This window comes from Rhinoraja longicauda, chromosome 31, assembly GCF_053455715.1.
Source record: "Rhinoraja longicauda isolate Sanriku21f chromosome 31, sRhiLon1.1, whole genome shotgun sequence".
In the NCBI taxonomy this organism is placed as follows: Eukaryota; Metazoa; Chordata; class Chondrichthyes; order Rajiformes; family Arhynchobatidae; genus Rhinoraja; species Rhinoraja longicauda.
This window is the reverse complement of record NC_135983.1, coordinates 14,654,320-14,668,402: the sequence shown is the minus strand read 5'-3', so window position 1 is coordinate 14,668,402 and position 14,083 is coordinate 14,654,320. Positions and strand designations below refer to the sequence as shown.

General features: G+C 41.6%; 1 protein-coding gene across 1 annotated transcript in view; it reads right to left on the bottom strand.

Moving 5' to 3' along the window:
* The window catches only part of med27 (mediator complex subunit 27), a 244,181-nt gene extending 237,660 nt beyond the window's left edge, over positions 1–6,521 (bottom strand). Inside the window, exons 1-2 of the mRNA XM_078425940.1 lie at positions 6,297–6,521; positions 4,615–4,759 (exon numbers count right to left, since the gene is read on the bottom strand). Of these exons, the coding sequence (XP_078282066.1) occupies positions 4,615–4,759; positions 6,297–6,499 (348 nt within the window). The 5' untranslated portion in view covers positions 6,500–6,521. The remainder of the gene's footprint in view (positions 1–4,614; positions 4,760–6,296) is intronic.
* Between the last annotated feature and the right edge of the window lie 7,562 nt (positions 6,522–14,083).

Below are 14,083 nucleotides of genomic sequence, written 5' to 3'. Positions count from 1 at the left end.
TGTATGGCTGCTGAAGATACTGGCTCACTTATCTTCATTGATGTTACAACTGCTGATGGTAGTAGCATAATGAATTCTGAAGTGTATAGACACATCCTATCTGCTCAAGTTCAAATAAATGCCTCAAAATTCATTGTGCATTCTACAGCAAGACAATGATCCCAAACATACTGCTAAAGCAACAAAGGAGTTTTTCAAAGCTAAAAAATGGTCAATTTTTGAGGGGCCGTCAATCACCCGATCTGAGCATGCCATTTATATGCTGAAGAGAAAACTGAAGCGGACTCGCCCCCAAAACAAGCATAAGCTAAAGATGGCTGCAGTACAGGCCTGACAGAGCATCACCAGAGAAGACACCCAGCAACTGGTGATGTCCATGAATTGCAGACTTCAAGCAGTCATTGCATGCAAAGGATATGCAACAAAATACTAAACATGACTACTTTAATTTACATGACATTGCTGTGTTCCAAACATTCTGGTGCTCTGAAATAGGGGGACTATGTATAAACACTACTGTTATTTCTATATGGTGAAACCAAAATGTATAAAAATCGCCTTTATTAAAATCTGACAATGCGCACTTTAACCAAATGTGATTTTTTTCTAATACAAATCTCATTGGGGAGTCCAGAGGCAAATAAATAAAGAATAGATTTTTGTCCCAAACATTATGGAGGGCACTGTAAGAACAAGGTGAGTATCCCAGGTAAATATAAGACAATAACTGCAGATGCTGGTACAAATCGAAGGTATTTATTCACAAAATGCTGGAGTAACTCAGCAGGTCAGGCAGCATCTCAGGAGAGAAGGAATGGGTGACATTTCGGGTCGAGACCCTTCTTCAGACTGAGGTCAGTTATGAAACAACCTCAAAATCTAGTTTTGTGCATGTAGGTTACTTTTGGCACATTACTCTTAGTTTTCTAAAACTTTTATTGGAGGACCTTCATTACCCAAAGGGGCCATTATTTTTCCCTCATTGAAAATGTATGACTTTTTCCCTCCAGATTTTTTGAGACACTAAATATTTGGGTGGACCTGACCCAAGTCTACCAGTGCCCCAATGAGAAACTGAAAATTTGTGCACTGAACCTGTGGAATGATTTAAACATGTTAAATGAATAGGAGAGAGAAACACATTTGATGAGCAACCAAAGAAATGTCTTGGATACTATTGATGGAATAGGAAAACTTTCCTTATTCATCTACTTTTAGCTAAACGACAAAGACAAAACATGATTGCCCTGATTGTGGTATCGTTAGGTATAGCTTCAATATTTTTGATGGAAGAAAACTGCACATTCAGCTTTTAAACCTCCCTTTATATTTGACAAATAAGGAAAAAATTGTAAAAGATTGCAAACTTGCTGTGTGCGATGATTGTAAAATGATACACAAAGCAGCCACTGAAGCATTAGATCAAATATGTTATTTTAATGCTGGCTGGAGATTTTCATTAAATATTACCAGTAATTCCACAAGGTACTAAAGCAGATGAATTGAAAGCATGTATTAAAGCATTATATACTTGGGAATATGTTAATAATTACACTTAAACTAATTTGCAAGTACCTTTGCAAAGTGGTCCATCTGCAAGAGTCTGTTTCAAGTTTACTTAAATTAGGAAAAAGCAAATTTAAACACAACAGGAATGATTTTGATGGAAAAACTTGGGACAAATTGTTATATCACTTCATGATCTGGTGCAAGTTGTTTAGCCATAGATACATAGAAAATAGATGCAGGAGTAGGCCATTCGGCCCTTCAAGCCAGTGCCGCCATTCAATGTGATCATGGCTGATCACAGTACCCCGTACCCCGTTCCTGCCTTCTCCCTATATCCCTTGATTCTGCTAGCCCTAAGAGCTCTATCTAACTCAAAAGAGAGTTCAAAAGAATGCATCTAGTGAATCGGCCTCCACTGCCTTCTGAGGCAGAGAATTTCACAAATTCACAACTTTCTGGGTGAAAAAGTCTTTCCTCATCTCTGTTCTAAATGGCCTACCTCTTATTCTTAAACTGTGCCCCCTGATTCTGGACTCCCCCAACATCGGGAACATGTTTCCTGCATCTAGCGTATCCAATCCCTGAATAATTTTATATGTCATTCAACACTATTTGATTGATCAATGGTTGCTTTAAAGTGCAATTTTAGCACCCAAAAAAATGACCCAGATCAAGACATGAAAAAAGAACTTATTTCAAAGTTTCTCAGACAACCAGCACAGGTGTGGCTGACTGATGAAGCTGTACGCTCTCCTCTTAATTTTTTTAATTCTTTCACCTCATGATGCGCCATCATCTAATCTTGAACTGAATGGAAGAGCTCCAATCATACTAATCGAGAATTTGAATCCACCAACACTAAGAAACGGCACAAGATTATGTTAAAAAATTACTACTACATGTAATTGAGGCTACAATAATGACTGGCACTGCTAGCGGGAAAAATGTTTTCATCTTTCAGATATCAATTAATCCATTTGATTTACCTTTACAATTCAAGCAACTGCAGTTAGTTTTGCTTTAAACATAAGTAAGATGCAAGGACAATCATTAAAAATTGTTAGCCTTAATCTCAAGCTTTTCCCATGGTCAGTTACATATTGATTGCCCCAGAGTTGGAAATAAAATTAATCTATATAATTATACACTGGATTCTAAAGAAAGAAATACAGTGTATTTTCAAGTACCTCAATATTGCAATCAAGTAAATTACATTTTAAGCAAGGATATATAACTATTTAAAGAAAACTATATTAAATATAAATTTGGTATCCATATTTCCAGTATGTGTATACCTATTTATTTTCAGCTTGACTTTAGCTAAACTACACAATTTTTATCCCCTAATTATATTATCCATGGTACAATTACGTACTTAAATTAGATTTTATTTCATTTACAAGCAGTGTTACAAAACCTGGTTGCATGGAAATAAATGCTTACATCATGATTGCCATTAAAATACCCGAGGAACTCCAGGTATAACAACTGGTATTGTTATAAAGATTTAAAAATAAAATTGGGATATATTCATCTGACAGTCATCCACTTTGCCAAATCAATGTATTCTTAGTATTTTCAGAAGCCTTTCGTACTAGCAACACCACCCACCAGAATAAATGCTTACAAATATTGTCAAAATGTCTGAAATCAAAAATTCAGAGGTAAGAAAATAATGAATGTTTCTACTTTTATGTTTTGTATATATATATATACTGAAATATGGTTAGTTATCTCACATAATCTTCAAACCATCCAAAGAATCCCAGAATGGATTGCAATGAGAATTTGAATTAATCGGTCACAGCAAATTAGGAAATAACAAAATACATAACACTCTGTTTTTCTCTGTGTTATACTTTACACACCAACCCTTAAAAACAAACGATGAAATCCACTAGCTTGATCTTAGAAAAATGCCACCCTATTTATCTTAAATACACAGCAAACTGTTGGAAATACTCTTTATAAACTAATGTTTTCAGTGAATTTCAACAAATGTTAAATTTCAATGGATCAAAAATAAATTGGATTTAAGACAAATCAAAGGTAAAGTTTAAGCTCATATGCATAATGCAACAGCCACTGAGGATAGTAAGTACTATTGATTTGAACAAAAATAATTGCGTGGGAATTTCAGCTGAAATTGACTAGGTTCTAAGAAGAGTTTTTGACAATGGTGAAAAGTCAATTTAGTAGGCTTTACTGTCAATATTTCAGTAGCAAATGGATTACTGTAGGCACTTCTCCCGTTCTCTATTTGAAATCACTTCCCCCATAATCGTGCTATATTTTAGACCGGGATGGGTATATTTTCCCTTTCAGAGGGAGAGACGTCTACATATTCTATAGAAAAAAATCCTCATTCTGTAACCAACCTAGAATCAGTGAGAGACAGGGGGAGGGGAGGAGGGGAGTGGGGGGGAAGGTAAAGGGGAAAAGGGAGGAGAGCGGGAAGGGGAAGGGGAGGGGGGAAGGGGAAGGGGGAGGGGAGATGGGGAGGAGGGGGGGAGGGGAGGAGGGGAGGAGGGGGGAGGGGGGGGAGGGGGGGAGAGGGGGGAGGGGGGAGTGGGGGGGAGTGGGGGAGAGAGGGTGCGGCAGGAGAGGCCTGGGCCCAACGGGTCCACTTTGTCTCATGGTTTATAAAATCATGAGGAATATTGATAAGCCACAATCTTTTACCCAGGATAGTGGGTTCTAAACCTAGAGATTGTGGGTTTAAGATGAAAGGGGAAAGATTTAAAAGGGAACTGAGGGGCAAAAGTTTCACCAAGAGGATGGTATATAAAAGGAACAAATTGCCAGAAGAAGTGGTACAATTGTAACATTTACAAGACCCTTAGACAGGCACATTAGCAATTTCTACGGTCCTATCATTTATGGAGATTACATTGCCTTTAAACCAATATGGCCATTCAAAGGAAAAGCTTGACTATGTTGTGTTCTAAGCAATGAATTTGGTCTTTTTCCATAAAGGATGAAATGATGTAATAGTATTTGGGGACATTCAAAATGTAAATATTTAATATCAAAAAGCTTGCAGTTCTGATTGGTAACCACATTGACAAAACCAAACCATTGTGTTCCTAATGATCAGTTACCTACCTTGTTAGACCATTTGTAAGCCTGCAAAAGTTGGCTGTAGAGAGGAGTTTTATCCTGCACTGGATCAAGACTCAACAAGCCGCTGTTATGGAGTGGATGACTCTCCGATGGTCGTCCCACCAAGTTACTCAAACGTTCCAACTCACTGAAAATTAAAAGCAACCACAGTGATCAGTGCAAAGGATATCTTTTATTTTAACATATATCCATAGAAAAATATGTAACATTCTAACCAATTAACCAGGTGAAGAATATCCTTTAAGTACAGAATTCTTCAAAAATCAAGATTTTTTGTTGTTGCGAGTACACAGGGGACGAAAAGAGCAAACATCACCTGGTAACATGAAAGGAGCTGTGAGAAGAGAGAGGGAAGAAAATTGATGAAAAATAGAGAGGAGGAGGAAAAAATAATTGCGCTGGAAGAAAACAAAAACAAATATGGATGGCTGGGGCAGTGCCATTTTGCCCAGGAGATCTGATTTAATAAAATAACTCCCAGTGACAGCTTTCCAGCATGCAGAACAACACTGGATATTCCTAGACCGAGCAGCAATAAACTTGCTCAAGCCTCTCTCCTCAGGCAAAAAATGTGATACAAATCAACATTTTTTTGCAGGTCAACAGGTAGGTAGAATCGGTCTATGGCATATTAATGTGAATGAAGTGTGTGGTTTCTGCTCAGAAATTGAGAAAATCCCCAGCAATTCTTTGCATGAAGTGGGAATAACCACCAAAATCATATTAGCCTGCTACTATAATCAATTCAAACTATTTGATTAAATTATCTGTAGAACAAAGAACCACATCAACAAAAGGCTTTACCCCAGTGCAAATTCAGATGCTGGCCAGAGTACTCTGTCAATCAGCTGCCTGGGCCACACTGATGTGCAATCATATACTGTATTGTGACAGCTGGTGCATATTTACAAAGCAAAATACTGTGGATGCTAGAAATAGAAAATGAAAGCCAAAAAATGCTGGAAATAGTCACCAGGTCGGACAGCATCTGCGCAGAGAAGAAAAAAAATGGGAAGGGAGGAGAAAACAAAGACAAAGATCTATGACAGATGAGAAGGCAGGACAAATTAAATCACAGAACCACATAGTATGTGCAATTAAGTTTGTGTGTTCAAAATAGTTTAAATGATTAAATGTCAAAAAGGAATGATATACAAGATGAATTAGGGTGGTAAACAGAACATCTAAAGAAACAAGTGACAAGAGAAAAAAGTAATTGAGAATAATCTAGACGTGTTTACATTCTACAGTCAGTGACACAAAACCCAAAAGGCATCACTTTCAATGCACAAGTAAGGATCAATTTATCTCAGACTTATAAAAAGTAGATGATGATGTTTTGGTGCCATGGCCATTTATAATCCATGTCAGCTTGTAGGTTATAACAATTAATGTACACATCCATATACATTTTAAATACAGAATGTTTTCTGCATCCAACACCTTTTCAGGAAACTATCCAGCACTGAATAACCATCCTTAAATATCCCCATGCCTTGGCTTTACATTTGTTCACTGTAAAACGACTTGAATGACTTAATACCTTAAATACTCTATTATAAATAGGTAATTACAGTTATTAAAACTCCTAAGATCCAAATTCTTCTGCTCGTAATGATAGCCATCGAAAAGCCCTCGCTTCCACTCTTCAGCCTCCAACTTACTTCAGATCCCTGTTGACAGCATGCAGGTTCTCCTGAAAGTCACTGATGAATGCTTTCTCCCTGCCTTCCAAAGTCTCTTTGTTCTTCATCCCATCCTTGAGAGTATCAAAAACGCGGGTAACACTGGAGCGAAGTTGTTGAATTGCGTTAATCGCGTGAGCAAAAGCATCCAGATTGATCCCAACACTCAAAGAGTCCGCCATTTTTCCCTCCGCTGCCTAGAGACGGCTGCTGCGCAGGCTGATGACGGAGACCCGAAGGCTCCGACGAGAGGAGTAATTGGACTTCGTGGTGCTCGAACTACAACTACCAGGGTTCCGTGCGCGCATTACATTCGCGCGTTCTGGAGCGACAGCAGTCTGAACATGATTTACTGAAAGTGTCACAGAAAGAAATGGCAAATGCTAATCTACATTATTCCGATGTATATTGGAGGTGAGAATAAACACCGGCATATATACAAAACCGAAAAAGAAAATGTTGGAAATGTTCAGTAGGTCAAACAGCATCTGTGGAGATACTCTCCGAATGATCCTTTCATGTGGATGAGCATCCACCAGACATGATAAATAGTGATTAAGGGCTCTCTCTGATGTAATGTCCTTGACTTTCATGTTGATATTATCAAGAATGTGAGTCTGAGTTTGGAGTGCAAATTGTAGTTCGTCTGTAACTGAGCAAAACCATGGGCGAGACCTCAGATCAGTGTTCTGGGTGTGTTATGGAGCCAAAACCTTGCTGACCACCAACACCTACATATATTATTCCCATTTGTCAGCATTTGCTTCCTAGTCTTCCATGCCTTGGTGATTGGTGCCCATCTAAATACTTCTTAAATGTGAGAGTTCCTGCCACATGACCCCCTCCGGCAGTGCGTTCCTGACTAACTGGGGAGAAAAAAATCGAAATCTTTTACAATAGTACCACAGTCCTAAATCTCTTACCATAGTACATAGATAGGTACATAGCACATAGACACAAAATGCTGGAGTAACTCAGTGGGACAGGCAGCATCTCTGAGGAGAAGGAATGGGAGAAGGGTCTTGACCCAAAACGTCACCCATTCCTTCTCTCCAGAGATGCTGCCTGTCCTGCTGAGTTACTCCAGCATTTTGTGTCTACCTTCGATTTAAACCAGCATCTGCAGTTCTTTCCTGTACATAGCACATACTATCTGCTGTGGTACTGTTGAAATGAACCATTCAGCTAAGTCTACATTTGTTCTCTGGTCTAATCAAGAGATCCCATTTTATTATCCCAAAGAAATAGTTACTAGTTATTAGTTGATATGTTTAACCCCCATTCACATTAACAGGTGTTCCTGTTGTTACAATCAAACTGATAATCTAGTGCACCATGATTTTGGTGATAGAGTCAGAGGGTGATACAGTGTGGAAACAGGCCCTTCGGTCCAACTCGCCCACACCGGCCAACAATGTCCCAGCTACACTAGTCCCACTTGCCTGCGCTTGATCCATATCCCTCCAAACCTATCCTATCCATGTACCTGTCTAACTGTTTCTTCAACGATGGGATAGTCCCAGCCTCAACTACCTCCTCTGACAGCTTGTTCCATACACCCACCACTGTGCGAAAAAGTTACCCCTCGGATTCCTATTAAATTTTTTACCCTTCACCTTGAACCTATGTCCTCTGGTCCTCGATTCCCCTACTCTGGGCAAAAGACTCGGTGCATCTACCCGATCTATTCCACTCATGATTTTGTATACCTCTATAAGATCTCCCCTCATCCTCCTGCACTCCATGGAGTAGAGACCCAGCCTACTCAACCCCTCCCTATAGCTCACACCCTCTAGTCCTGGCAACATCCTCATAAGTCATTTCTGAACCCTTTCAAGCTTGACAATATCTTTCCTATAACATGGAGCCCAGAACTGAACAGAATATTTTAAATGCTGTCTCACCAACGTCTTATACAACTGCAACATGACGTCCCAACTTCTATTCTCAATACCCTAACTGATGAAGGCCAAAGTGCCAAAAGCCTTTTTGACTACCTTAGTCAATCAGCAGTAGCAGCAGCAGCAATCAGCAGTAGCAGCAGCAGTAGCAGCAGCAGCAGCAAGCAGCACCAAGCTGTGTTGCTTGGGAAGTAGTGTGTGGGGATTGTGTGGGGATTGTGTGGGGATAGTAAGGAGTAAGACCTGTGTGATCTCCCGGACTAGTTTCGATCGCCTAGCTTGGGGTCGGAGAGGAATTTCCCGGATTTTTTCCCAAATTGGCCTGGGTTTTTTATCCGGTTTTTCGCCTCTCCCAGGAGATCACTCAGTTCTTTTGGGTGGGCGGTTGGAGCGGTTGGAGTAGCGGCCGGGCGGTAGGTTTAGTAACCGAGCGCGGGGCTTTGTTTGGAGAGTATGACTGCCAGGGCAGTTTTTTGTTCTGGGTGTCAGATGTGGGGAATCTGGGAGTCTGATAGTCTTCCAGACATCCACATCTGCGCCAGGTGTGACGAGATGGGGCTCCTAAGGGACCGTATTAGGAACCTGGAGCGGCAGATTGATGACCTCCGTCTGATCAGGGAGAGTGAGGAGGTTATAGATAGGAGTTACAGGGAGGTGGTCACTCCTAGACCACGGGAGGTAGACAAGTGGGTCACTGTTAGGGGGGGCAAGGAACAGAGGCAGGGACTAGGGAGTACCCCGGTGGCTGTACCCCTTGGAAATAAGTACTCCTGTTTAAGTACTGTTGGGGGGGACAGCCTACCTGGGGGCAACGACGGTGCCCGGGCCTCCGGCAAGGAGTTCGGCCCTGTTGCTCAGAAGGGTAGGGAAAGGAAGAGGAGAGCAGTAGTAATAGGGGACTCTATAGTGAGGGGGTCAGATAGGCGTTTCTGTGGACGCAGTCGGGAGACCCGGATGGTGGTTTGCCTCCCTGGTGCCGGTGTCCGGGATGTGTCTGAGCGTGTCCAGGATATCCTGAAAGGGGAGGGAGAGGAGCCAAAGGTCGTGGTACATATAGGTACCAACAATATAGGTAGGATAAGGGAAGAGGTCCTGAAAGGAGAATTCAGAGGGCTAGGAAGAGAGTTAAAAAAAAGGACTTCCAAAGTAATAATCTCAGGCTTACTGCCTGTGCCACGCGATAGTGAGAATAGGAATGGAGTGAGGTGGAGGATAAATACGTGGCTGAGGAACTGGTGCAGGGAGCAGGGTTTCAAGTTTCTGGATCATTGGGACCTCTTCTGGGGGAAGTATGACCTGTACAAAAAGGACGGGTTGCATCTGAACCCGAGGGGAACCAATATCCTGGCGGGGAGATTTGCTAAAATAACTGCGGAGACTTTAAACTAGTACGGTTGGGGGGAGGGACTCAAACACAGATAGCTAATAGGCAGTGTGTGAGGCAGGAGGCAGAAAAGGGAAACACTCAGACCCAATATGTAGGAGAGAAAGAAGGGAAAAGAAATAAACTGAGAATAAGAAATGATGGGTCCCTTAAATGTGTATATTTTAATGCTAGGAGCATTGTAAGAAAGGTGGATGAGCTTAGAGCCTGGATTGACATCTGGAAGTATGATGTTGTGGCGATCAGTGAAACATGGTTGCAGGAGGGTTGCGATTGGCAATTAAATATTCCAGGATTTCATTGTTTCAGATGTGATAGAATCGGAGGGGCAAGAGGTGGGGGTGTTGCATTGCTTGTCAGGGAGGATATCACAGCAGTGCTTTGGCAGGACAGACTAGAAGCCTCGATTAAGGAGGCTGTTTGGGTGGAACTCAGAAATGAGAAAGGTTTAGCAACACTTATAGGGGTGTATTATAGACCGCCAAATAGGGAACGAGAATTGGAAGAGCAAATATGTAAGGAGATAGCAGATATTAGTAGTAAGCACAGAGTGGTGATTGTGGGTGATTTCAATTTTCCGTATATAGACTGGGAATCACATTCTGTTAAAGGGCTGGATGGTTTGGAGTTTGTAAAATGTGTGCAGGATAGTTTTTTGCAGCAATACGTAGAGGTGCCTACCAGAGAAGGGGCAGTGTTGGACCTCCTGTTAGGAAATGAGATGGGTCAGGTGACGGAGGTATGTGTTGAGGAGCACTTTGGGTCTAGTGATCATAATGCCATTAGTTTCAATATCATTATGGAGAAGGTCAAATCTGGACCAAGGGTTGAGATTTTGGATTGGAGAAAGGCTAATTTTGAGGAGATGAGAAAGGATTTAAAAGGAGTGAAATGGAAATTGTTGTTTTATGAAAAGGATATAATAGAGAAATGGAGGATATTTAAAGGTGAAATTTTGAGAGTACAGAGTCTTTATGTCCCTGTTCGGTGGAAAGGAAAGAATAATAATTTGAAAGAGCCGTGGTTTTCCAGGGAAATTGGACACTTGGTTCGGAAAAAGAGGGAGATATACAATAAATATAAGCGGCAGGGAGTAAATGAGGTTTTTGAGGAATATAAAGAATGTAAAAGGAATCTTAAAAAGGAAATTAGAAAAGCGAAAAAAAGATATGAGGCTGCTTTGGCAAGTAATGTAAAAGTAAACCCCAAGGGGTTCTACAGATATGTCAATAGCAAAAGGATAGTGAGGGGTAAAATTGGTCCATTAGAGAGTCAGAGTGGACAGCTATGTGCTGAGCCGGAAGAAATGGGGGAGATATTAAACAATTTCTTTTCTTTGGTATTTACCGAGGAGAAGGATATTGAATTATGTGAGGTAAGCGAAACAAGTAGAGTAGTGATGGAAATTAGGAGGATTAAAGAAGAGGAGGTACGGACACTTTTGAAGAATATAAAAGTGGATAAGTCTCCAGGTCCTGATAGGATATTCCCTAGGACATTGAGGGAAGTTAGTGCAGAAATAGCAGGGGCTATGACGGAAATATTTCAAACGTCATTAGAAACAGGGATGGTGCCGGAAGATTGGCACATTGCGCATGTTGTGCCTTTGTTTAAAAAAGGTTCTAAAAGTAAACCTAGCAATTATAGACCTATTAGTTTGACGTCTGTGGTGGGAAAATTAATGGAAAAGATACTTAGGGACAATATATATAATTATTTGGATAATCAAGGCCTGATTAGAAACAGTCAACATGGATTTGTGCCTGGAAGGTCATGTTTGACTAATCTTCTTGAATTTTTTGAAGAGGTTACCAGGGAAATTGATAAGGGCAAGGCTGTGGATGTTGTCTATATGGACTTCAGTAAGGCATTTGACAAGGTTCCACATGGAAGGTTGATTAAGAAGGTTAAATCGTTGGGTATTAATAGTGAGGTTGCAATATGGATTCAACAATGGCTGAATGGGAGATACCAGAGGGTAACGGTTGACAATTGTATGTCAGGTTGGAGGCCAGTGTCTAGTGGAGTGCCCCAAGGATCTGTGTTGGGTCCACTGTTGTTTGTCATTTACATTAATGATCTGGATGATGGTGTGGCAAATTGGATTAGTAAATATGCAGATGATACTAAGATAGGTGGAGTAGTTGATAGTGAGGTAGATTTTCAAAGTCTACAGAGAGACTTGGGCCTTTTGGAAGGGTGGGCTGAAAGATGGCAGATGGAGTTTAATGCTGATAAGTGTGAGGTGCTGCATTTTGGTAGGACAAATCAAAATAGGACGTACAGGGTAAATGGTAGGGAATTGAGGAATGCAGTGGAACAGAGGGATCTGGGAATAACTGTGCATTGTTCCCTGAAGGTGGAATCTCATGTGGATAGGGTGGTGAAGAAGGCGTTTGGTATGCTTGCCTTTATAAATCAGAGCATCGAGTATAGAAGTTGGGATGTAATGTTGAAATTGTACAGGGCATTGGTGAGGCCGAATCTGGAGTATGGTGTGCAGTTCTGGTCGCCAAATTATAGGAAGGATGTCGACAAAATGGAGAGGGTACAGAGGAGATTTACTAGAATGTTGCCTGAGTTTCAGCACTTAGGCTACAGAGAGAGGTTGAACAGGTTGGGTCTTTATTCTTTGGAGCGTAGAAGGTAGAGGGGGGACTTGATAGAGGTTTTTAAAATTTTGAGAGGGACGGACAGAGTTGACGTGGGTAGGCTTTTCCCTTTGAGAGTGGGGAAGATTCCAACAAAGGGACATAGCTTCAGAATTGAGGGACAAAGGTTTAGGGGTAACATGAGGGGGAACTTCTTTACTCAGAGGGTTGTGGCTGTATGGAATGGGCTTCCGGTGGAAGTGGTGGAGGCTGGCTCGATTTTATTATTTAAGAGTAAATTGGATAGGTATATGGATAGGAGGGGATTGGAGGGTTATGGTCTGAGTGCAGGTAGATGAGACTAGGTCAGGGAGAATGGTCGGCGTGGACTGGTAGGGCCGGACAGGCCTGTTTCCATGCTGTAGTTGTTATATGTTATATGTTATATGTTATCTACCTGCGACTCAACCTTCAAGGAACCATGCACCTGTACTCCTAGATCCTTCTGCCCTACAACACTACCTAGACCTACCATTTACTGTGTAGGTCCTGCCCTTGTTCGACGTCCCAAAATGCAACACCTCACACTTCTCTGCATTAAATTCCATCAACCATTCCTCCACCCACCTGGCCAATCGATCCAGATCCTGCTGCAATCGTTCACAACCATCTTCACTATCTGCAAAACCACTAACTTTTGTATCATTAGCAAACTTGCTAATCTTGCCCTGTATGGTCTCATTCAAATCATTGATGTAGATGATAAACAGTAACGGGCCCAGCACCAAACCCTGAGGCACACCACCAGTCACAGGCATCCAGTCTGAGAAGCAAAGTTCCACCATAACCCTCTGCTTCCTTCCATGGAGCCAATTTGCTATCGTTCCCAGCATTTTCTTCTTGAAAAGAGATACAACATTTGCCACCCTCTAGTCTTCCGGTACCTCTCCTGTATTTAAGGACGACTCGTAAATTTTAATCAGGGCTCCCGCAATTTCCTCTCTTGTTTCCCACAATGTACCTACAAACATCACAGTACCTCCAGTACGTCTTCGACAGTAACCCTGACTGCTCTCAAGACACTTCCAGTGACTGCTCCAATTTCCTCCGTCCTACTGTCTTTCTCCTCGGTAAATACAGAGGAGAAATACTCATTTAGGACCTTGCCATTTCCTGTGGCTCCACACAGAGGTGACCGCTTTGATTCCTGAAAGGTCCCACTCTCTCTCTAGTTACCCTTTCCCCTTATGTATTTATAAAATCTTTTGGGATTGTCCTTAATGCTACCCGCCAGAGCTATCTCCTGGCCCCTTTTTGCCCATCTGATTTCCTTTTAGTTTACTCCTTAGTTCCCGAAACTCCTACTTGATCCCAGCTGCCAATACCTGTCTGTCCCATGCATTCTTCTTGTTTTTGACTAACGTCTCAATTTCCCTCAGCCAAACTTCCTTACGTTTGCCTACTTTGCCCTTCACTCTTAACGGGGACGTACACCTCCTGAGCTTTCTTCAGTACACTTTTAAAAACATCCCACTTGGCCGATGTTCCTTTTCCCTCTAATATCCTGCTCCAGTCAACTTGAGCGATAAATGCAGGCTCGCAGATTTTCTGGAACATCGGGTGTTATTTCTATTAATAAATCAACAAACCTTAAATTAATTCTATTTGGATGTTACACAGTATGATGCCAGTGAGTCCAATGAGAGCAAAGGGAGCATGGGAACCAGCATAAGAAACGTGGGAACTGCACACTCTGTGTGTAGGAAGAGACACACTGGGAAATGAGGTCCCAGCGAGTGGAAAGGGAGCAGACAAACATCAGCTGGTGATCCAGATGGCAAACCATCCGGATTTCCAAAGAGTCAGATGGCAGATTATCAGAATTTTATT